A 22,611-nucleotide genomic window follows, 5' to 3' on the forward strand; every position below is an offset into this window, starting at 1 on the left:
ATACATCCTGCTGTCTCTATACATCCTGCTGTCTCTATACATCCTGCTGTCTCTTTACATCCTGCTGTCTCTATACCCCCCTATACATCCTGCTGTCTCTATACATCCTGCTGTCTCTATACCCCTCTATACATCCTGCTGTCTCTATACATCCTGCTGTCTCTATACCCCTCTATACATCCTGCTGTCTCTATACCCCTCTATACATCCTGCTGTCTCTATACATCCTGCTGTCTCTATACATCCTGCTGTCTCTATACCCCCCTATACATCCTGCTGTCTCTATACATCCTGCTGTCTCTTTACATCCTGCTGTCTCTATACCCCCCTATACATCCTGCTGTCTCTATACATCCTGCTGTCTCTATACCCCTCTATACATCCTGCTGTCTCTATACATCCTGCTGTCTCTATACCCCTCTATACATCCTGCTGTCTCTATACCCCTCTATACATCCTGCTGTCTCTATACATCCTGCTGTCTCTATACATCCTGCTGTCTCTATACCCCTCTATACATCCTGCTGTATCTATACATCCTGCTGTCTCTATACATCCTGCTGTCTCTATACATCCTGCTGTCTCTATACATCCTGCTGTCTCTATACCCCTCTATACATCCTGCTGTCTCTATACATCCTGCTGTCTCTATACCTCTCTATACATCCTGCTGTCTCTATACATCCTGCTGTCTCTATACCCCTCTATACATCCTGCTGTCTCTATACATCCTGCTGTCTCTGTACATCCTGCTGTCTCTATACATCCTGCTGTCTCTATACATCCTGCTGTCTCTATACCTCTCTATACATCCTGCTGTCTCTATACATCCTGCTGTCTCTATACCCCTCTATACATCCTGCTGTCTCTATACATCCTCCTGTCTCTATACATCCTGCTGTCTCTATACCCCTCTATACATCCTGCTGTCTCTATACATCCTCCTGTCTCTATACATCCTGCTGTCTCTGTACATCCTGCTGTCTCTATACATCCTGCTGTCTCTATACATCCTGCTGTCTCTATACCCCTCTATACATCCCGCTGTCTCGCCACCACCCTAAAGCAGGGCATCTGAACCACTTCTGTTGTGGTTGTACCACATCTTATAATATAAAGTCAGCAGTAGCAGAGGCAGAACTAAATCAGACAGGGTAATGTTATAATATCCAGTCAGCAGAGGTAGAACTAAATCAGACAGGGTAATGTTATAATATCCAGTCAGCAGAGGTAGAACTATATAAGACAGGGTAATGTTATAATATCCAGTTAGCAGCAGCAGAGGTAGAACTAAATCAAACAGGGTAATGTTATAATATCCAGTCAGCAGAGGTAGAACTAAATCAGACAGGGTAATGTTATAATATCCAGTCAGCAGAGGTAGAACTAAATCAGACAGGGTAATGTTATAATATCCAGTCAGCAGAGGTAGAACTAAATCAGACAGGGTAATGTTATAATATCCAGTCAGCAGAGGTAGAACTAAATCAGACAGGGTAATGTTATAATATCCAGTCAGCAGTAGCAGAGGTAGAACTAAATCAGACAGGGTAATGTTATAATATCCAGTCAGCAGAGGTAGAACTAAATCAGACAGGGTAATGTTATAATATCCAGTCAGCAGTAGCAGAGGTAGAACTAAATCAGACAGGGTAATGTTATAATATCCAGTCAGCAGAGGTAGAACTAAATCAGACAGGGTAATGTTATAATATCCAGTTAGCAGCAGCAGAGGTAGAACTATATCAGACAGGGTAATGTTATAATATCCAGTTAGCCGCAGCAGAGGTAGAACTAAATCAGACAGGGTAATGTTATAATATCCAGTCAGCAGTAGCAGAGGTAGAACTAAATCAGACAGGGTAATGCTATAATATCCAGTCAGCAGTAGCAGAGGTAGAACTAAATCAGACAGGGTAATGTTAAAATATCCAGTCAGCAGAGGTAGAACTAAATCAGACAGGGTAATGTTATAATATCCAGTCAGCAGAGGTAGAACTAAATCAGACAGGGTAATGTTATAATATCCAGTCAGCAGTAGCAGAGGTAGAACTAAATCAGACAGGGTAATGTTATAATATCCAGTCAGCAGTAGCAGAGGTAGAACTAAATCAGACAGGGTAATGTTATAATATCCAGTCAGCAGAGGTAGAACTAAATCTGACAGGGTAATGTTATAATATCCAGTCAGCAGTAGCAGAGGTAGAACTAAATCAGACAGGGTAATGTTATAATATCCAGTCAGCAGAGGTAGAACTAAATCAGACAGGGTAATGTTATAATATCCAGTCAGCAGAGGTAGAACTAAATCAGACAGGGTAATGTTATAATATCCAGTTATCAGCAGCAGAGGTAGAACTATATCAGACAGGGTAATGTTATAATATCCAGTCAGCAGAGGTAGAACTAAATCAGACAGGGTAATGTTATAATATCCAGTCAGCAGAGGTAGAACTAAATCAGACAGGGTAATGTTATAATATCCAGTCAGCAGAGGTAGAACTAAATCAGACAGGGTAATGTTATAATATCCAGTCAGCAGGAGCAGAGGTAGAACTAAATCAGACAGGGTAATGTTATAATATCCAGTCAGCAGAGGTAGAACTAAATCAGACAGGGTAATGTTATAATATCCAGTTAGCAGCAGCAGAGGTAGAACTATATCAGACAGGGTAATGTTATAATATCCAGTCAGCAGTAGCAGAGGTAGAACTAAATCAGACAGGGTAATGTTATAATATCCAGTCAGCAGTAGCAGAGGTAGAACTAAATCAGACAGGGTAATGTTATAATATCCAGTCAGCAGAGGTAGAACTAAATCAGACAGGGTAATGTTATAATATCCAGTCAGCAGAGGTAGAACTAAATCAGACAGGGTAATGTTATAATATCCAGTCAGCAGTAGCAGAGGTAGAACTAAATCAGACAGGGTAATGTTATAATATCCAGTCAGCAGAGGTAGAACTAAATCAGACAGGGTAATGTTATAATATCCAGTCAGCAGAGGTAGAACTAAATCAGACAGGGTAATGTTATAATATCCAGTCAGCAGTAGCAGAGGTAGAACTAAATCAGACAGGGTAATGTTATAATATCCAGTCAGCAGTAGCAGAGGTAGAACTAAATCAGACAGGGTAATGTTATAATATCCAGTCAGCAGAGGTAGAACTAAATCAGACAGGGTAATGTTATAATATCCAGTCAGCAGTAGCAGAGGTAGAACTAAATCAGACAGGGTAATGTTATAATATCCAGTCAGCATAGGCAGAGGTAAAACTAAATCAGACAGGGTAATGTTATAATATCCAGTCAGCAGAGGTAGAACTAAATCAGACAGGGTAATGTTATAATATCCAGTCAGCAGTAGCAGAGGTAGAACTAAATCAGAAAGGGTAATGTTATAATATCCAGTCAGCAGTAGCAGAGGTAGAACTATATCAGACAGGGTAATGTTATAATATCCAGTCAGCAGAGGTAGAACTAAATCAGACAGGGTAATGTTATAATATCCAGTCAGCAGAGGTAGAACTATATCAGACAGGGTAATGTTATAATATCCAGTTAGCAGCAGCAGAGGTAGAACTAAATCAGACAGGGTAATGTTATAATATCCAGTCAGCAGAGGTAGAACTAAATCAGACAGGGTAATGTTATAATATCCAGTCAGTAGAGGTAGAACTTAATCAGACAGGGTAATGTTATAATATCCAGTCAGCAGAGGTAGAACTAAATCAGACAGGGTAATGTTATAATATCCAGTCAGCAGAGGTAGAACTAAATCAGACAGGGTAATGTTATAATATCCAGTCAGCAGTAGCAGAGGTAGAACTAAATCAGACAGGGTAATGTTATAATATCCAGTCAGCAGTAGCAGAGGTAGAACTAAATCAGACAGGGTAATGTTATAATATCCAGTCAGCAGAGGTAGAACTAAATCAGACAGGGTAATGTTATAATATCCAGTTAGCAGCAGCAGAGGTAGAACTATATCAGACAGGGTAATGTTATAATATCCAGTCAGCAGAGGTAGAACTAAATCAGACAGGGTAATGTTATGATATCCAGTCAGCAGTAGCAGAGGTAGAACTAAATCAGACAGGGTAATGTTATAATATCCAGTCAGCAGAGGTAGAACTAAATCAGACAGGGTAATGTTATAATATCCAGTCAGCAGTAGCAGAGGTAGAACTAAATCAGACAGGGTAATGTTATAATATCCAGTCAGCAGAGGTAGAACTAAATCAGACAGGGTAATGTTATAATATCCAGTCAGCAGTAGCAGAGGTAGAACTAAATCAGACAGGGTAATGTTATAATATCCAGTCAGCAGTAGCAGAGGTAGAACTAAATCAGACAGGGTAATGTTATAATATCCAGTCAGCAGAGGTAGAACTAAATCAGACAGGGTAATGTTATAATATCCAGTCAGCAGTAGCAGAGGTAGAACTAAATCAGACAGGGTAATGTTATAATATCCAGTCAGCAGTAGCAGAGGTAGAACTATATCAGACAGGGTAATGTTATAATATCCAGTCAGCAGAGGTAGAACTAAATCAGACAGGGTAATGTTATAATATCCAGTCAGCAGAGGTAGAACTATATCAGACAGGGTAATGTTATAATATCCAGTTAGCAGCAGCAGAGGTAGAACTAAATCAGACAGGGTAATGTTATAATATCCAGTCAGCAGAGGTAGAACTAAATCAGACAGGGTAATGTTATAATATCCAGTCAGCAGAGGTAGAACTAAATCAGACAGGGTAATGTTATAATATCCAGTCAGCAGAGGTAGAACTAAATCAGACAGGGTAATGTTATAATATCCAGTCAGCAGTAGCAGAGGTAGAACTAAATCAGACAGGGTAATGTTATAATATCCAGTCAGCAGAGGTAGAACTAAATCAGACAGGGTAATGTTATAATATCCAGTTAGCAGCAGCAGAGGTAGAACTATATCAGACAGGGTAATGTTATAATATCCAGTCAGCAGAGGTAGAACTAAATCAGACAGGGTAATGTTATAATATCCAGTCAGCAGAGGTAGAACTAAATCAGACAGGGTAATGTTATAATATCCAGTTAGCAGCAGCAGAGGTAGAACTAAATCAGACAGGGTAATGTTATAATATCCAGTCAGCAGTAGCAGAGGTAGAACTAAATCAGACAGGGTAATGTTATAATATCCAGTCAGCAGAGGTAGAACTAAATCAGACAGGGTAATGTTATAATATCCAGTCAGCAGTAGCAGAGGTAGAACTAAATCAGACAGGGTAATGTTATAATATCCAGTCAGCAGAGGTAGAACTAAATCAGACAGGGTAATGTTATAATATCCAGTCAGCAGTAGCAGAGGTAGAACTAAATCAGACAGGGTAATGTTATAATATCCAGTCAGCATAGGCAGAGGTAAAACTAAATCAGACAGGGTAATGTTATAATATCCAGTCAGCATAGGCAGAGGTAAAACTAAATCAGACAGGGTAATGTTATGATATCCAGTCAGCAGTAGCAGAGGTAGAACTAAATCAGACAGGGTAATGTTATAATATCCAGTCAGCAGAGGTAGAACTAAATCAGACAGGGTAATGTTATAATATCCAGTCAGCAGTAGCAGAGGTAGAACTAAATCAGACAGGGTAATGTTATAATATCCAGTCAGCAGAGGTAGAACTAAATCAGACAGGGTAATGTTATAATATCCAGTTAGCAGCAGCAGAGGTAGAACTATATCAGACAGGGTAATGTTATAATATCCAGTCAGCAGAGGTAGAACTAAATCAGACAGGGTAATGTTATAATATCCAGTCAGCAGAGGTAGAACTAAATCAGACAGGGTAATGTTATAATATCCAGTTAGCAGCAGCAGAGGTAGAACTAAATCAGACAGGGTAATGTTATAATATCCAGTCAGCATAGGCAGAGGTAAAACTAAATCAGACAGGGTAATGTTATGATATCCAGTCAGCAGTAGCAGAGGTAGAACTAAATCAGACAGGGTAATGTTATAATATCCAGTCAGCAGAGGTAGAACTAAATCAGACAGGGTAATGTTATAATATCCAGTCAGCAGTAGCAGAGGTAGAACTAAATCAGACAGAGTAATGTTATAATATCCAGTCAGCAGAGGTAGAACTAAATCAGACAGGGTAATGTTATAATATCCAGTCAGCAGAGGTAGAACTAAATCAGAAGACCATTCAAAACAGAGGTAACAGGTTAAACGTGTAAATTAAACTCTAGGAGCTGCGTCCTCACCTCTCTGGCAGGTCTTGAAGAAGATGGCATTGTGAGGTGTCCGCAGGATGATGTTCCCACCGGCGTTCATGACCAGTATGGTGACCTCGAACGCCGCTACGCCATCCTGGTCTCCTAAACACGGGAAGCCCACCTGCACCACTTAAAACACAGAGAAACATCATATTACAACGCAGTAATCAGTATGCAAGCTATTATGATTGATTTCAAGCTATATGACTGATTTCAAGCTATTGTGACTGATTTCAAGCTATTGTGACTGATTTCAAGCTATATGACTGATTTCAAGCTATTGTGACTGATTTCAAGCTATTATGACTGGTTTCATGACTGATTTCAAGCTATTGTGACTGATTTCAAGCTATTGTGACTGATTTCAAGCTATTGTGACTGGTTTCAAGCTATTGTGACTGTTTTCAAGCTATTGTGACTGATTTCAAGCTATTGTGACTGATTTCAAGCTATATGACTGATTTCAAGCTATTGTGACTGATTTCAAGCTATTGTGACTGATTTCAAGCTATTGTGACTGGTTTCAAGCTATTATGACTGATTTCAAGCTATTGTGACTGATTTCAAGCTATTGTGACTGATTTCAAGCTATTGTGACTGTTTCAAGCTATTATGACTGATTTAAAGTTATTGTGACTGATTTCAAGCTATTGTGACTGATTTCAAGCTATTGTGACTGATTTCAAGCTATTATGACTGATTTCAAGTTGTTATGACTGGTTTCATGACTGATTTCAAGCTGTTGTGACTGATTTCAAGCTATTGTGACTGATCTCAAGCTATTATGACTGATTTCAAGTTGTTATGACTGGTTTCATGACTGATTTCAGGCTGTTGTGACTGATTTCAAGCTCTTGTGACTGATCTCAAGCTATTATGACTGATTTCAAGTTGTTATGACTGGTTTCATGACTGATTTCAAGCTGTTGTGACTGATTTCAAGTTGTTATGACTGGTTTCATGACTGATTTCAAGCTGTTGTGACTGTTTTCAAGCTATTATGAGTGATTTCAAGCTATTATGACTGATTTCAAGCTGTTATGACTGATTTCAAGCTGTTTCACTGTAGTGGCCTGTGTGGTCTAGCGGTTAGCGCTGGGCTGGGCTGCTGACTCAAACTCCTCCACTCTTTCCTGCTTGCTGTTCTTCAGTCTCATGTGTCCAATAAACAACAACACTGAGAAGGTAGCACGAATTCACCAGCTCCTGTCTCACCTGAGGGCCTACGTGGTACAGAGCCCAGGAGAGGAACGTTGACCGTGGGGTTGTCCATGATATCCACATCCATGGAGCGCAGTGTCTGGAACTCATAGAAGTACTCTGCCTGCAACACATGAACGGAGAACAGCTGATGTCTCAGAGAGGTACTGGGCCTGCAACACACATGAATGGAGAACAGCTGATGTCTCAGAGAGGTACTGGGCCTGCAACACACATGAATGGAGAACAGCTGATGTCTCAGAGAGGTACTGGGCCTGCAACACACATGAATGGAGAACAGCTGATGTCTCAGAGAGGTACTCTGCCTGCAACACACATGAACAGAGAACAGCTGATGACCCCGGATGCGTCCGTGCTAGTGTGCTTGTATGCATATACATGTTTGTCACACAGTGAGTTTGTGTTAGTACGCACTGTGTCCCTGTCTAAATAATGTCTGTGTGTTGACCCTCCTCTCCCAAAAACACGCGGCACAGCACATGTGGTCTCTCTCTCTAAATGACATGTGGTCTCTCTCTAAATGACATGTGGTCTCCCTCTCTAAATGACATGTGGTATCGCTCTCTAAATGACATGTGGTCTCTCTCTCTAAATGACATCTGGTCTCTCTCTCTAAATTACATGTGGTCTCCCTCTCTAAATGACATGTGGTATCGCTCTCTAAATGACATGTGGTCTCTCTAAATGACATGTGGTCTCTCTCTAAATGACATGTGGTCTCTCTCTCTAAATGACATGTGGTCTCTCTCTCTCTAAATGACATGTGGTCTCTCTCTCTAAATGACATGTGGGATCGCTCTCTAAATGACATGTGGTCTCTCTCTCTAAATGACAAGTGGTCTATCTCTCTCTAAATGACATGTGTTCTTTCTCTAAATTGCATGTGGTCTCTCTCTAAATGACATGTGGTCTCTCTCTCTAAATGACATGTGGTCTCTCACTCTAAATGACATGTGGTCTCGCTCTCTCTAAATGACATGTGGTCTTTCTCTAAATTGCATGTGGTCCCTCTCTCTAAATGACATGGGGTCTCTCTCTCTAAATGACATGGGGTCTCTCTCTCTAAATGACATGTGGTCTCTCTCTCTAAATGACATGTGGTCTCTCTCTAAATGACATGTGGTGTCTCTCTCTAAATGACATGTGGTCTCGCTCTTTCTAAATGACATGTGGTCTCGCTCTCTCTAAATGACATGTGGTCTCTCTCTCTAAATGACATGTGTTCTTTCTCTAAATTGCATGTGGTCCCTCTCTCTAAATGACATGTGGTCTCTCTCTCTAAATTACATGTGGTCTCTCTCTCTAAATGACATGTGGTCTCTCTCTCTAAATGACATGTGGTCTCTCTCTAAATGACATGTGGTCTCTCTCTAAATGACATGTGGTCTCTCTCTCTAAATGACATGTGGTCTCGCTCTCTCTAAATGACATGTGGTCTCTCTCTCTCTAAATGACATGTGTTCTTTCTCTAAATTGTATGTGGTCCCTCTCTCTAAATGACATGTGGTCTCTCTCTCTAAATGACATGTGGTCTCTCTCTAAATTACATGTGGTCTCTCTTTCTAAATGACATGTGGTCTGACATGTGGTCTCTCTCTCTCTAAATGACATGCTGTCCCTCTCTCTAAATGACATGTGGTCTCTCTCTAAATTACATGTGGTCTCTCTTTCTAAATGACATGTGGTCTCTCTCTCTCTAAATGACATGCGGTCCCTCTCTCTAAATGACATGTGGTCTCTCTCTCTTTAAATGACATGTGGTCTCTCTGTAAATGACATGTGGTCTCTCTGTAAATGACATGTGGTCTCTCTGTAAATGACATGTGGTCTCTCTTTAAATGACATGTGGTCTCTCTCTCTCTCTAAATGACGTGGTCTCTATCTAAATGACATGTGGTCTCTCTCTCTCTCTAAATGGCGTGGTCTCTCTCTCTCTCTAAATGACATGTGGTCTCTCTCTAAATGACATGTGGTCTCTCTCTAAATGGCATGTGGTCTCTCTCTAAATGACATGTGGTCTCTCTCTAAATGACATGTGGTCTCTCTAAATGACATGTGGTCTCTCTCTCTAAATGACATGCGGTCTCTCTCTCTCTAAATGACATGCGGTCTTTCTTTAAATGACAGGTGGTCTCTCTCTAAATGACATGTGGTCTCTCTCTAAATGACATGTGGTCTCTCTCTCTCTAAATTACATGTGGTCTCTCTCTCTCTAAATGACATGTGGTCTCTCTCTCTCTAAATGACATGTGGTCTCTCTCTCTCTAAATGACACGTGGTCTCTCTCTCTCTAAATGACATGTGGTCTCTCTCTCTCTAAATGACATGTGGTCTCTCTTGTCAAGTGATTGGGGGAGGCATGACAGAACACACACAGGGAGGGGGGGGGGGGGGAGAGAGAGATCCCAGAACAGAGAGATGAAAGAGGGAGAGAGGAAAGGGGAGACTACGATGTTCCCTCTATGCAGTGAATGCTTCCCAGTGTCAAAGCGTTTGATGAAGGGAAAGGTACACAAGGCGGGCAGAGGAAGAGGAGGCTAATCCTGCAGCTGAATGGTAATAACCAACACAGATAACTCTCCACCATGCAGCCTTTCATGCCCCAGGCTTTTGTTCTTAAGCTTCGCCGGCTGCCTTTGAAGTACAGGGGGTAACAGAACCCAGGAAAGAGAAGGGCCCTCTTTCTGTATCTCTCTCTCTCTCTATCCCTCTCGCTCTCTATCCCTCTCGCTCTCTATCCCTCTCGCTCTCTATCCCTCTCTCTCTCTCTCTTTCTATCCCTCTCTCTCATTCCCTCTCTCTCTCCTTCCCTCTCTCCTTCCCGCTCTCTCTCTCCTTCCCTCTCACTCTCATTCCCTCTCACTCTCCCCGCTCTCTCTCCTTCCCTCTCTCTATCCTTCCCTCTCTCTCTCCTTCCCTCTCTCTCCCCTTCCCTCTCTCTCTCCTTCCCTCTCTCTCTCCTTCCCTCTCTCTCTCCTTCCCTCTCTCTCTCCTTCCCTCTCTTCCCCTTCCCTCTCTCTCTCTATCCCTCTCTCTATCCCTCTCTCTCCTTCACTCTCGCTCTCATTCCCTCTCGCTCTTTCTATCCCTCTCTCTCATTCCCTCTCTCTCTCATTCCCTCTCTCTCTCTCCTTCCCTCTCTCTCTCCTTCCCTCTCTCTCTCATTCCCTCTCGCTCTCCCCGTTCTCTTTCCTTCCCGCTCTCTTTCCTTCCAGCTCTCTTTCCTTCCTTCTCTCTCTCTCTCTCCCACTCTCATTTGCCGACTCAACATGCCATTACCGGATTACGATCTCTGTATGTTTTGTGGGTGTATGTTTAGTGTGTGTGTGTGTGTGTGTGTGTGTGTGTGTGTGTGTGGACGTGTTTAACTATTCTAGTGGGGACCAGAAGTCCCTACAAGAATAGTAAACGAACAAAAAGTTGACCAGCTGGGGACATTTTGTTAGTCCCCACAAGGTCAAATGGTATTTCTAAGAGGTTTAGGGTTAAGGTTAGAATTAGTGTTAGGGTCAGAATTACGTTAAGGGTTAGGAGATATGTGTTAGGGAAAATAGGATTTTGAATGGAAGTGTGTGTGTGTGTGCGTGTGTGCGTGCGTGCGTGCGTGCGCGGAGGGAGCTGAAAGCTCTGGTCCGTTCCGTTCTCTGTAATTTGCTGTCACCAGAGATGATCTCATCAGGAAGAGAAATTGGTCATTACTTTGACTAAAATAAGTTCACAGTTTATTATGGATGTCAACACACTTGTTGCAGTCTCCCACAATAGGTGTTTATGTATGTGGATTCCTTGTTTTTTTGTTTTTACTGATAATCTCCCATCCATGAACACCCCTCCTCACAAACCACTAGCTCAATCTGAAGAAGAAGATGAAGAAGACGCTGAAGAAGGCAAGAAATGAGAAGAAACAATAAGAATCTAAAAGAAGAAGGGGGAGAAGAGGAGGAGAAGAAGAGGCTGAGGAGGCTGAAGAGGAGAAGAGGTTGAAGAGGAGGGTAAAGAGGGTAAAGAGGGTGAAGAGGAGGAGAAGAGGGTGAAGAAGAGGAGAAGAGGGTGAAGAGGAGGAGAAGAGGGTGAAGAGGGTGAAGAGGAGGAGAAGAGGGTAAAGAGGAGGAGAAGAGGGTGAAGAGGAGGAGAAGAGGGTGAAGAGGAGGAGAAGAGGGTGAAGAGGGTGAAGAGGAGGAGAAGGGGGAGAAGAGGAGGAGGAGAAGAGGCTGAAGAGGCGAGGAGGCTGAAGAGGAGAAGAGGTTGAAGATGAGGGTAAAGAGGAGGAGAAGAGGGTGAAGAGGAGGAGAAGAGGGTGAGGAGGAGGAGAAGAGGGTGAATAGGAGGAGAAGATGGTAGAGGAGGAGAAGAGGGTGAAGAGGAGAAGAGGAAAGAGGAGGAGAAGAGGGTAAAGAGAAGAGGGTGAAGAGAAGAGGAAAGAGGAGGAGAAGAGGGTGAAGAGGAGGAGAAGAGGGTAAAGAGGAGGAGAAGAGGGTGAAGAGGAGGAGAAGAGGGTGAAGAGGGTGAAGAGGAGGAGAAGGGGGAGAAGAGGAGGAGGAGAAGAGGCTGAAGAGGCGAGGAGGCTGAAGAGGAGAAGAGGTTGAAGATGAGGGTAAAGAGGAGGAGAAGAGGGTGAAGAGGAGGAGAAGAGGGTGAGGAGGAGGAGAAGAGGGTGAATAGGAGGAGAAGATGGTAGAGGAGGAGAAGAGGGTGAAGAGGAGAAGAGGAAAGAGGAGGAGAAGAGGGTAAAGAGAAGAGGGTGAACAGAAGAGGAAAGAGGAGGAGAAGAGGGTGAAGAGGAGGAGAAGAGGGTAAAGAGGAGGAGAAGAGGGTAAAGAGGAGGAGAAGATGGTAGAGGAGGAGAAGAGGGTGAAGAGGAGAAGAGGAAAGAGGAGGAGAAGAGGGTGAAGAGAAGAGGGTGAAGAGAAGAGGAAAGAGGAGGAGAAGAGGGTGAAGAGGAGGAGAAGAGGGTAAAGAGAAGAGGGTGAAGAGAAGAGGAAAGAGGAGGAGAAGAGGGTGAAGAGGAGGAGAAGAGGGTAAAGAGGAGGAGAAGATGGTAGAGGAGGAGAAGAGGGTGAAGAGGAGAAGAGGAAAGAGGAGGAGAAGAGGGTGAAGATGAGGAGAGGGTGAAGCAGAGGAGAAGAGGGTGAAGAGGAGGAGAAGATGGTAGAGGAGGAGAAGAGGGTAAAGAGAAGAGGGTGAAGAGAAGAGGAAAGAGGAGGAGAAGAGGGTGAAGAGGAGGAGAAGAGGGTGAAGAGGAGGAGAAGAGGGTGAGGAGAAGAGGGTAAAGAGGAGGAGAAAAGGGTAAAGAGGGTAAAGAGGAGGAGGAGAAGAGGGTAAAGAGGAGGAGGAGAAGAGGGTAAAGAGGAGGAGAAGAGGGTAAAGAGGGTAAAGAGGAGGAGGAGAAGAGGGTAAAGAGGAGGAGAAGAGGGTAAAGAGGGTAAAGAGGAGGAGGAGAAGATGGTAAAGAGGAGGAGAAGAGGGTAAAGAGGGTAAAGAGGAGGAGGAGAAGAGGGTAAAGAGGAGGAGAAGAGGGTAAAGAGGGTAAAGAGGAGGAGGAGAAGAGGGTAAAGAGGAGGAGGAGAAGAGGGTAAAGAGGAGGAGGAGAAGAGGGTAAAGAGGAGGAGGAGAAGAGGGTAAAGAGGAGGAGGAGAAGAGGGTAAAGAGGAGGAGAAGAGGGTAAAGAGGAGGAGAATAAGAGGAGGAGCATAGGGTGAAGAGGAGGAGAAGAGGGTAAAGAGGAGGAGAAGAGTGTAAAGAGGAGGAGAAGAGGGTAAAGAGGAGGAGAAGAGGGTAAAGAGGAGGAGAAGAAGAGGGTAAAGAAGAGGAGAACAGGGTAAAAAGGAGGAGAAGAAGAGGAGGAGCAGAGGGTGAAGAGGAGGAGAAGAGGGTAAAGAGGAGGAGAAGAGGGTGAAGAGGAGGAGAAGAGGGTAAAGAGGAGGAGAAGAAGAGGAGGAGAAGAGGGTGAAGAGGAGGAGAAGAGGGTAAAGAGGAGGAGAAGAAGAGGGTAAAGAGGAGGAGAAGAGGGTGAAGAGGAGGAGAAGAGGCTGAAGAGGAGGAGAAGAAGAGGGTGAAGAGGAGGAGAAGAGGGTAAAGAGGAGGAGAAGAAGAGGGTAAAGAGGAGGAGAAGAAGAGGGTAAAGAGGAGGAGGAGAAGAGGGTAAAGAGGAGGAGAAGAAGAGGGTAAAGAGGAGGAGAAGAGGAGGAGAAGAGGGTAAAGAGGAGGTGAAGAGGGTAAAGGGGAGGAGAATAAGAGGAGAAGAAGAGGGTAAAGAGGAGGAGAAGAGGATAAAGAGGAGGAGAAGATGGTGAAGAGGAGGAGAAGAGGGTGAAGAGGAGGAGAAGAGGGTAAAGAGGAGGAGAAGGGGGTAAAGAGGAGGAGAAGAGGGTAAAGAGTAGGAGAAGAAGAGGAGAAGAGGGTGACAAGGAGAAGAGGGAAAGAGGAGGAGAAGAGGAGGAGAAGAGGGTGAAGAGGAGGAGAAGAAGGTGAAGAGGGGGAGAAGAGGGTAAAGAGGAGGAGAAGAGGGTGAAGAGGAGGAGAAGAGGGTGAAGAGGAGAAGAGGGTGAATAGGAGGAGAATAGGGTGAATAGGAGGAGAAGAGGGTGAAGAGGAGGAGAAGAGGGTGAAGAGGAGGAGAAGGGGGTAAAGGGGAGAAGGGGGTGAAGAGGAGGAGAAGGGGGTAAAGAGGAGAAGGAATGGCACCGTGGTCCAGGGGCCTCCCACCCAGGGAGCGGTGAGGTCATGGCTCTGTGACCTAATAACAATGTAGCGCGTGGCCCCTGGGGCCCCTGGGATTCCTCCTGACAGAGACAGCCCCTTCATGTGGCAGGGGAACAATGCTCTCTCAACACAAGGACTGTGTCCCATATGGCACCCTATTCCTTGCTCTGGTCAAAAGTAGTGCACTATATAGGGAATAGTGTGTCATTATGGACAGACAGTGTTTCCTATCTCTCTTCCTATCTTCTATGGATGTAAAAGTAGTGCACTATATAGGGAATAGTGTGTCATTATGGACAGACACGGTTTCCTATCTCTCTCTTCCTATCTTCTATGGATGTAGGGGAAATTCCACAATCCAAACGATGATGGTTTATTTGTGTTTTCAGAGGACAATACGGGTGCCTTTAAACCCTTTCAAGATTATCATTCAGTCATGATTCAGAAATGATTTGTCACTCTGCAGCGGCATAGTGCAGTAGACTCAAATATTTTTCCCGAATAACACAAATATTGACTCCATCTGAGTTGACAACGGTTACTCAAAACAGACATATAAAAAACTAAAAAGTTTAAAACAAACATGAGTAAAATAGGGAAAATGATTCATTTTAAAATCCCCAATAGAAACAACCAGTCTATCAGATCTTTGGCTAGTTCCATCGTTTTTGTTCACATGCTAGGTTGTTTTTAAATATTAGTTTAGAGTTTGCTGCAACTCTCTGCTGCTAATGAAGAGACACGGAGCTTCTCCTCTGACGCTGACACAGAGTGCTGTTACCACGGTAACGGCCCGTCGCAAAATACTTGACAGTCGATTGACGCAGCCGTGTGTCGATCTAATTAACAATAATACCAAAAAAATTCCCGTCAAAAACCCATCAATTTAAAAATAGAGATATCTGTTTTTTTTGTTGTTGTTGCATTTGATACGTCTCAATCCACCGCATACGCCTATGTCGCACTTCCGCATCCGCGGTGAAAGGTGGCAGAGCTAGAGCGCTGTTCATCCAGCCCAGCCTGTTTGAACGGCGTTCACTGATATCCCCTTATACTTTCAATCAGTTTACCTTTTTTCATTGTTTCAGTCACATTCCTGAAGCCCAAGAAACATACACTTAAGCTTCCAAGTACATATGGAAATTAAAACGGTTTATGAATGATTTTTTTTTTTGAGGGTTACTGTCAAAATTATTTATTAATTTTAAAAAATTAAATAAATAGACATTGATGACATTTGTGTGGGCCCCCAGAGCTTGTGGGTCTCCTGCTTTGAATAAAATATGGCTGCCGTTTTATGGGCTCTTAAACAATCGTGTTCTTATGTTCATTTTTTTGTTGGTTAAGAGCTCGTCAGTAAACATTTTCACTGTAAGGTAAACCTGTTGGTTAAGGGCTCATCAGTAAGCATTTTCACTGTAAGGTCTACCTACACCTGTTGGTTATTAAGGTCTACCTACACCTGTTGGTTATTAAGGTCTACCTACACCTGTTGGTTATTAAGGACTCATCAGTAAGCATTTTCACTGTAAGGTCTACCTACACCTGTTGGTTATTAAGGTCCACCTACACCTGTTGGTTATTAAGGACTCATCAGTAAGCATTTTCACTGTAAGGTCTACCTACACCTGTTGGTTATTAAGGTCCACCTACACCTGTTGGTTATTAAGGTCTACCTACACCTGTTGGTTATTAAGGTCTACCTACACCTGTTGGTTATTAAGGTCTACCTACACCTGTTGGTTATTAAGGTCTACCTACACCTGTTGGTTATTAAGGTCTACCTACACCTGTTGGTTATTAAGGTCTACCTACACCTGTTGGTTATTAAGGTCTACCTACACCTGTTGGTTATTAAGGTCTACCTACACGTGTTGGTTATTAAGGTCTACCTACACCTGTTGGTTATTAAGGTCTACCTACACCTGTTGGTTATTAAGGTCTACCTACACGTGTTGGTTATTAAGGTCTACCTACACCTGTTGGTTATTAAGGTCTACCTACACCTGTTGGTTATTAAGGTCTACCTACACCTGTTGGTTATTAAGGTCTACCTACACCTGTTGGTTATTAAGGTCTACCTACACCTGTTGGTTATTAAGGTCTACCTACACCTGTTGGTTATTAAGGTCCACCTACACCTGTTGGTTATTAAGGTCCACCTACACCTGTTGGTTATTAAGGTCCACCTACACCTGTTGGTTATTAAGGACTCATCAGTAAGCATTTTCACTGTAAGGTCTACCTACACCTGTTGGTTATTAAGGTCCACCTACACCTGTTGGTTATTAAGGTCTACCTACACCTATTGGTTAAGGGCTCATCAGTAAACATTTTCACTGTAAGGTCTACCTACACCTGTTGGTTAAGGGCTCATCAGTAAACATTTTCACTGTAAGGTCTACCTACACCTGTTGGTTATTAAGGTCTACCTACACCTGTTGGTTATTAAGGTCTACCTACACCTGTTGGTTATTAAGGTCTACCTACACCTGTTGGTTATTAAGGTCTACCTACACCTGTTGGATATTAAGGTCTACCTACACCTGTTGGTTATTAAGGTCTACCTACACCTGTTGGTTATTAAGGTCTACCTACACCTGTTGGTTATTAAGGTCTACCTACACCTGTTGGTTATTAAGGTCTACCTACACGTGTTGGTTATTAAGGTCTACCTACACCTGTTGGTTATTAAGGTCTACCTACACCTGTTGGTTATTAAGGTCTACCTACACCTGTTGGTTATTAAGGTCTACCTACACCTGTTGGTTATTAAGGTCTACCTACACCTGTTGGTTATTAAGGTCTACCTACACCTGTTGGTTATTAAGGTCTACCTACACCTGTTGGTTATTAAGGTCTACCTACACCTGTTGGATATTAAGGTCTACCTACACGTGTTGGTTATTAAGGTCTACCTACACCTGTTGGTTATTAAGGTCTACCTACACCTGTTGGATATTAAGGTCTACCTACACCTGTTGGTTATTAAGGTCTACCTACACCTGTTGGTTATTAAGGACTACCTACACCTGTTGGTTATTAAGGTCTACCTACACCTGTTGGTTATTAAGGTCTACCTACACCTGTTGGTTATTAAGGTCTACCTACACCTGTTGGTTATTAAGGTCTACCTACACCTGTTGGTTATTAAGGTCTACCTACACCTGTTGGATATTAAGGTCTACCTACACCTGTTGGTTATTAAGGTCTACCTACACCTGTTGGTTATTAAGGTCTACCTACACCTGTTGGTTATTAAGGTCTACCTACACCTGTTGGTTATTAAGGTCTACCTACACCTGTTGGTTATTAAGGTCTACCTACACCTGTTGGTTATTAAGGTCTACCTACACCTGTTGGATATTAAGGTCTACCTACACCTGTTGGTTATTAAGGTCTACCTACACCTGTTGGTTATTAAGGTCTACCTACACCTGTTGGTTATTAAGGTCTACCTACACCTGTTGGTTATTAAGGTCTACCTACACCTGTTGGTTATTAAGGTCTACCTACACCTGTTGGTTATTAAGGACTACCTACACCTGTTGGTTATTAAGGTCTACCTACACCTGTTGGTTATTAAGGTCTACCTACACCTGTTGGTTATTAAGGTCTACCTACACCTGTTGGTTATTAAGGTCTACCTACACCTGTTGGTTATTAAGGTCTACCTACACCTGTTGGTTATTAAGGTCTACCTACACCTGTTGGTTATTAAGGTCTACCTACACCTGTTGTATTAGGCGCACGTGACAAATAACATTTGATTTGATTTTGATTTGAGGGGGATCCACAGGTGTCTGGTACGCCAGTGAGTGTCTGGTACGCCAGTGAGTGTCTGGTACGCCAGTGAGTGTCTGGTACGTCAGTGAGTGTCTTGTACGCCAGTGAGTGTCTGGTACGCCAGTGAGTGTCTGGTACGCCAGTGAGTGTCTGGTACGCCAGTGAGTGTCTGGTACGCCAGTGAGTGTCTGGTACGCCAGTGAGTGTCTGGTACGCCAGTGAGTGTCTGGTACGCCAGTGAGTGTCTGGTGGACCAAAACAGTTCCCACCTGGACGTTAGACAACATTCCTGAAGAGTTCATGTTTTACAGAGTTAACAAAAAGTGAGTTTTCTTTACTCAAGTGGTATGTATACACAGTAGCAATTTAGTTTTCCCATCAGTTTGTTTTATGAACCTAAAACATAATTAAATGTAAAAATATTTTATATCCAAAATTCATATTCTATAAGGCAGATGGATTTGACAGTTTATGGTTGTGACGATGGTGATTTCAATATTGTTTGTTTAAATCTACCAAAAAGTAGAGAACTTTCCACTATGAGTGAGTGGCCTTGTTGCACTACATGTAAAGAGGACATAAACAGGGGTCCTTTATGGTATAGCCGTCCCTGCACATTCCTGATTCATTTAGGCTCCATTCCAGCCATTATTATGAGCCGTCCTCCCATCTGCAGCGTCCACTGGTTCATATGCTATCTGGGGGGGCCCGGCCTATCTGTGGGGGTGGGGGTATATGGGGGTGGGGGTATATAAAAGTATATATATGTACAGTACCAGTCAAAAGTTTGGACACACCTAGTCATTCCAGGATTTTTCTTTATTATTTTCGTAGAATAATAGTGAAGACATCAAAACTATGAAATAACACATATGGAATCATGTAGTAACCAAGACAGTGTTAAACAAATCAAAATATATTTTATATTCCTCAAAGTAACCACCCTTTGCCTTGATGACAGCTTTGCACACTATTGGCACTCTCTCAACCAGCTTCATGAGTTAGTCACCTGGAATTATTTTTAATTAACAGGTGTGCCTTCTTAAAAGTTGATTTGTGGAATTTCTTTCCTTCTTAATGCGTTTGAGCCAATCGGTTGTGTTGTGACAAGGTAGGGGTGGTATACAGAAGATAGCCCTATTTGGTAAAAGACCAAGTCCATATTATGGCAAGAACAGCTCAAATAAGCAAAGAGCAATGACTGTCCATCATTACTTTAAGACATGAAGGTCAGTCAATCTGGAAAATGTCAAGAATTTGGAACATTTCTTCAAGTGCAGTCTCAAAAACCATCAAGCACTGTGATGAAACTGGCTCTCATGAGGACCGCCACAGGAAAGTAAGACCCAGAGTTACCTCTGATGCAGAGGATAAGTTCATTAGAGTTTACCAGCCTCAGAAATTGCAGCCCAAATAAATGCTTCACAGAGTTCAAGTAACAGACACATCTCAACATCAACTGTTCAGAGGAGACTGTGTGAATCAGGCCTTCATGGTCAAATTTCTGCAAAAAAAAAAAACACTACTAAAGGACACCAATAAGAAGAAGAGACTTGGTTGGGCCAAGAAACACAAGCAATGGACTTTAGACATGGAAATATGTCCTTTGGTCTGGTGAGTCCAAATTTGAGATTTTTGGTTCCAACCGCCGTATCTTTGTGAGACGCAGAGTCGATGAACAGATGATCTCTGCATGAGTGGTTCCCACCGTGAAGCATGGAGGAGGAGGTGTGATGGTGTGGGGGTGCTTTGCTGGTGACACTGTCTGATCTATTTAGAATTCAAGGCACACTTAACCAGCAAGGCCATCACAGCATTCTGCAGTGATACGCCATCCCATCTGGTTTGCGCTGAGACTATCATTTGTTTTTCAACAGGACAATGACCCAACACACCTCCAGGCTGTGTAAGGGATTTTTGACCAAGAAGGAGAGTGATGGAGTGCTGCATCAGATGACCTGGCCTCCACAATCACCCGACCTCAACTCAATTGAGATGGTTTGGAATGAGTTGGACAGCATAGTGAAGTACTCAGTATACGTGGGAACTCCTTCAAAACTGTTGGAAAAGCATTCCAGGTGAAGCTGGTTGAGAGAATGCGAAGAGTGCAAAGCTGACATCAAGGCAAAGAGTGGCTACTTTGTAGAATCTAAAATATAACATATATTTTGATTTAAAACTTTTTGGGTTACTTATTTCATAGTTTTGATGACTTCACTAGTATTCTACAATGTAGAAAATAGTAAAAAATAAAGAAAAACCCTTGAATGAGTAGGTGTGTCCAAACCTTTTGACTGGTACTGTATATAAATAAATGAGTGAATAAATAAATAAATATAGCCTAGGCTCCTTGTGAAGTCTTCATGAAGCTCAATGTCTTTGAACATAGAAGAGGGTACATTTGCATCCTCATTACATGATTAGCATCAATAGTTTATAGGGGCGGCAGGGTAGCCTAGTGGTTAGAGCGTTGGACTAGTAACCGGAAGGTTGCAAGTTCAAACCCCCGAGCTGACAAGGTACAAATCTGTCGTTCTGCCCCTGAACAGGCAGTTAACCCACTGTTCCCAGGCCGTCATTGAAAATAAGAATTTGTTCTTAACTGACTTGCCTGGTTAAATAAAGGTAAAATAAAAAAATAAATAACCGTTTTATGTGTGTTATACATAAATGTCAATATTGTCCAGTGGTCTCAACAGTAGGTTACCAGATCACTTATAGGAGAGAGAAGACTTGTTTGAAAGGCATTTTTTGGTGTTTAGATAAATAATATAATTTTGCCACTGCACTGACTGTTATTCCCAAAGCTGTTCTCATAAAAAAGCTTATGAACAAGGACACCATTGCAAAAAAGCGATTCCAAATGGAACCTTCTTCTCCTTCTCAGTTCCAATAAAGAACGCGGGATGGGTCTGGCACGCGTCTGAGAATTTGACCAATGTTTTCAAAAGCGCAGATGGACCAGATGTTTTGCACATGTCCTAGATGCGGCCTGGCGGCGCCCCGGCGCTTTGATCCGTGGCGGCAGGTCCACGACACCGACATGTAAAATACCGCAAGAGATGGGAATTACAATATTAAAAAAAGGAAACTGGTCAGAGAGCTCAAGCTAAATCTCTTTTAAAATCAATCATCTACTGCTACCGCGCGCTTAGGCTTCTTTTTAAACCTCAAAATTGCGAGGTTGTTTGATCAGAATTGGGCCTTTGATGTTGGGAAAGCGTGAGAAACAATAGTTCAGAAGAAATGTGGACTAGTTTTTGAATGAAGGTTTTAAGTGTGGGGGATAGTCAGTGGCTCTTGTCTAGTTTATTGATCTTTACCGAGACAATCATTTCAAAGACATTCTTCGTTTGAAGTTCGTTTTTTAAATGCATAATGTGGTTAATCAATGCATACTAAACATTGGCTTATTAACCTATCCATTCAAAATAATAAGAAAAACAACCTTTATCATTATTTTCTAAAAAACAAAATGAATTGCAGCCATATCGCCATATAGAATTGCGCACTAGTCACCGCATTGCGCACCGGCTACAATTACGCGCATGTTCTCAGATCAATAGCCTTTGATAAAGCCTATCGATGACCACTAAAAGTATTACAATAGATGGAATCAAATACACACATTTTCCTCTTTTCAAATGAAAGTATGCCTATAGACTAATGTGACCCGATCACCGTCTCCTACCTGTTCAGTAGCTTGCCAGGTGAAGTTGACGTTCTGGATATTGACAGGTATCGCAGGCATCCTCTGCTGGGCCTTTCTGAAGTCCGTTGTGAATGGAGCCATCTTTCCCTCTGACACGATCAAGATATCCTCCTCAAAACCTGCACAATAACACACACTGGCGTTTCAACAAGAGCATTTAAAAAACACACGCGAAAGCGCATGGGGGTGTCTACAAAGTTTAACTCAGTCCAATATAATTGGGGTCACAGTGTATGTAACTCATCCCTTTAACCTTTAAAGTTACAATACATATGTTCTATTTAATAAGCTAATTCAAGTGACACTGTAACATTGGATTAATTGAAAAATAAACGCTACTTACCAATTAGGATTCTGGCTTGGTTGGCATCAATCCACATGTACAAACTTCCCTGCTGCTCCTGCGCAGCTTTGGACATCAAACCACCCAAAAGTAGAAGAAAGCACGTTTTGATGGGGGACAGAAGAACAGAGGCTGTCTCGGTAGCCATCCTGAGTTACAAGCCTCTCAAATCTAACCCTTTAAATTGTAAATGTATCTCCGTTCGGCTCTCCTCGTAGTTAAATTGTGTGTCTGTGTATGCAGAGTTTGCCACTGTACTCAAGTCTGGTATGCCGTGAGTGAGCCTCTTTCATTGACAGTGAGACGCCTGCGCTACGTCGCAAGCTACTTGTACACAGCGGGCACTGCAGGGAGGGTATGCGGCCACACGGTGGCGCAGTGGGACATGGGAAGTAAAGAGTTGGTGCACATTTAGTAAGGCTATGCCTGCCTGTTGATTAATGCGATAGGAAGTAAATGGCGTAACATGTTGACAAACAACTGGCACTATAAATACTTATTTATTGGTCTGAGTAGGGGTCTAATCTTTCCCTGATTTAATTTTTTCATTTTATTTTTACCCACACATCCGTTTTTCTGA

At 42.7% G+C, this 22,611-nt stretch overlaps 1 protein-coding gene across 2 annotated transcripts in view; it reads right to left on the bottom strand.

The window, feature by feature from the left end:
* wif1 (wnt inhibitory factor 1) overlaps positions 1-22,331 on the bottom strand; it is a 53,654-nt gene extending 31,323 nt beyond the window's left edge. For both annotated transcript variants that reach the window (XM_036945359.2, XM_090201365.1), the window contains exons 1-4: positions 22,032-22,331; positions 21,668-21,807; positions 7,483-7,591; positions 6,256-6,396 (exon numbers count right to left, since the gene is read on the bottom strand). In XM_036945359.2, the coding sequence (XP_036801254.2) occupies positions 6,256-6,396; positions 7,483-7,591; positions 21,668-21,807; positions 22,032-22,179 (538 nt within the window). In that variant the 5' untranslated portion in view covers positions 22,180-22,331. The remainder of the gene's footprint in view (positions 1-6,255; positions 6,397-7,482; positions 7,592-21,667; positions 21,808-22,031) is intronic.
* Between the last annotated feature and the right edge of the window lie 280 nt (positions 22,332-22,611).

The sequence above is a fragment of the Oncorhynchus mykiss genome, chromosome 15 (assembly GCF_057628025.1).
Source record: "Oncorhynchus mykiss isolate SJ-2025 chromosome 15, ASM5762802v1, whole genome shotgun sequence".
Taxonomy (NCBI): Eukaryota; Metazoa; Chordata; class Actinopteri; order Salmoniformes; family Salmonidae; genus Oncorhynchus; species Oncorhynchus mykiss.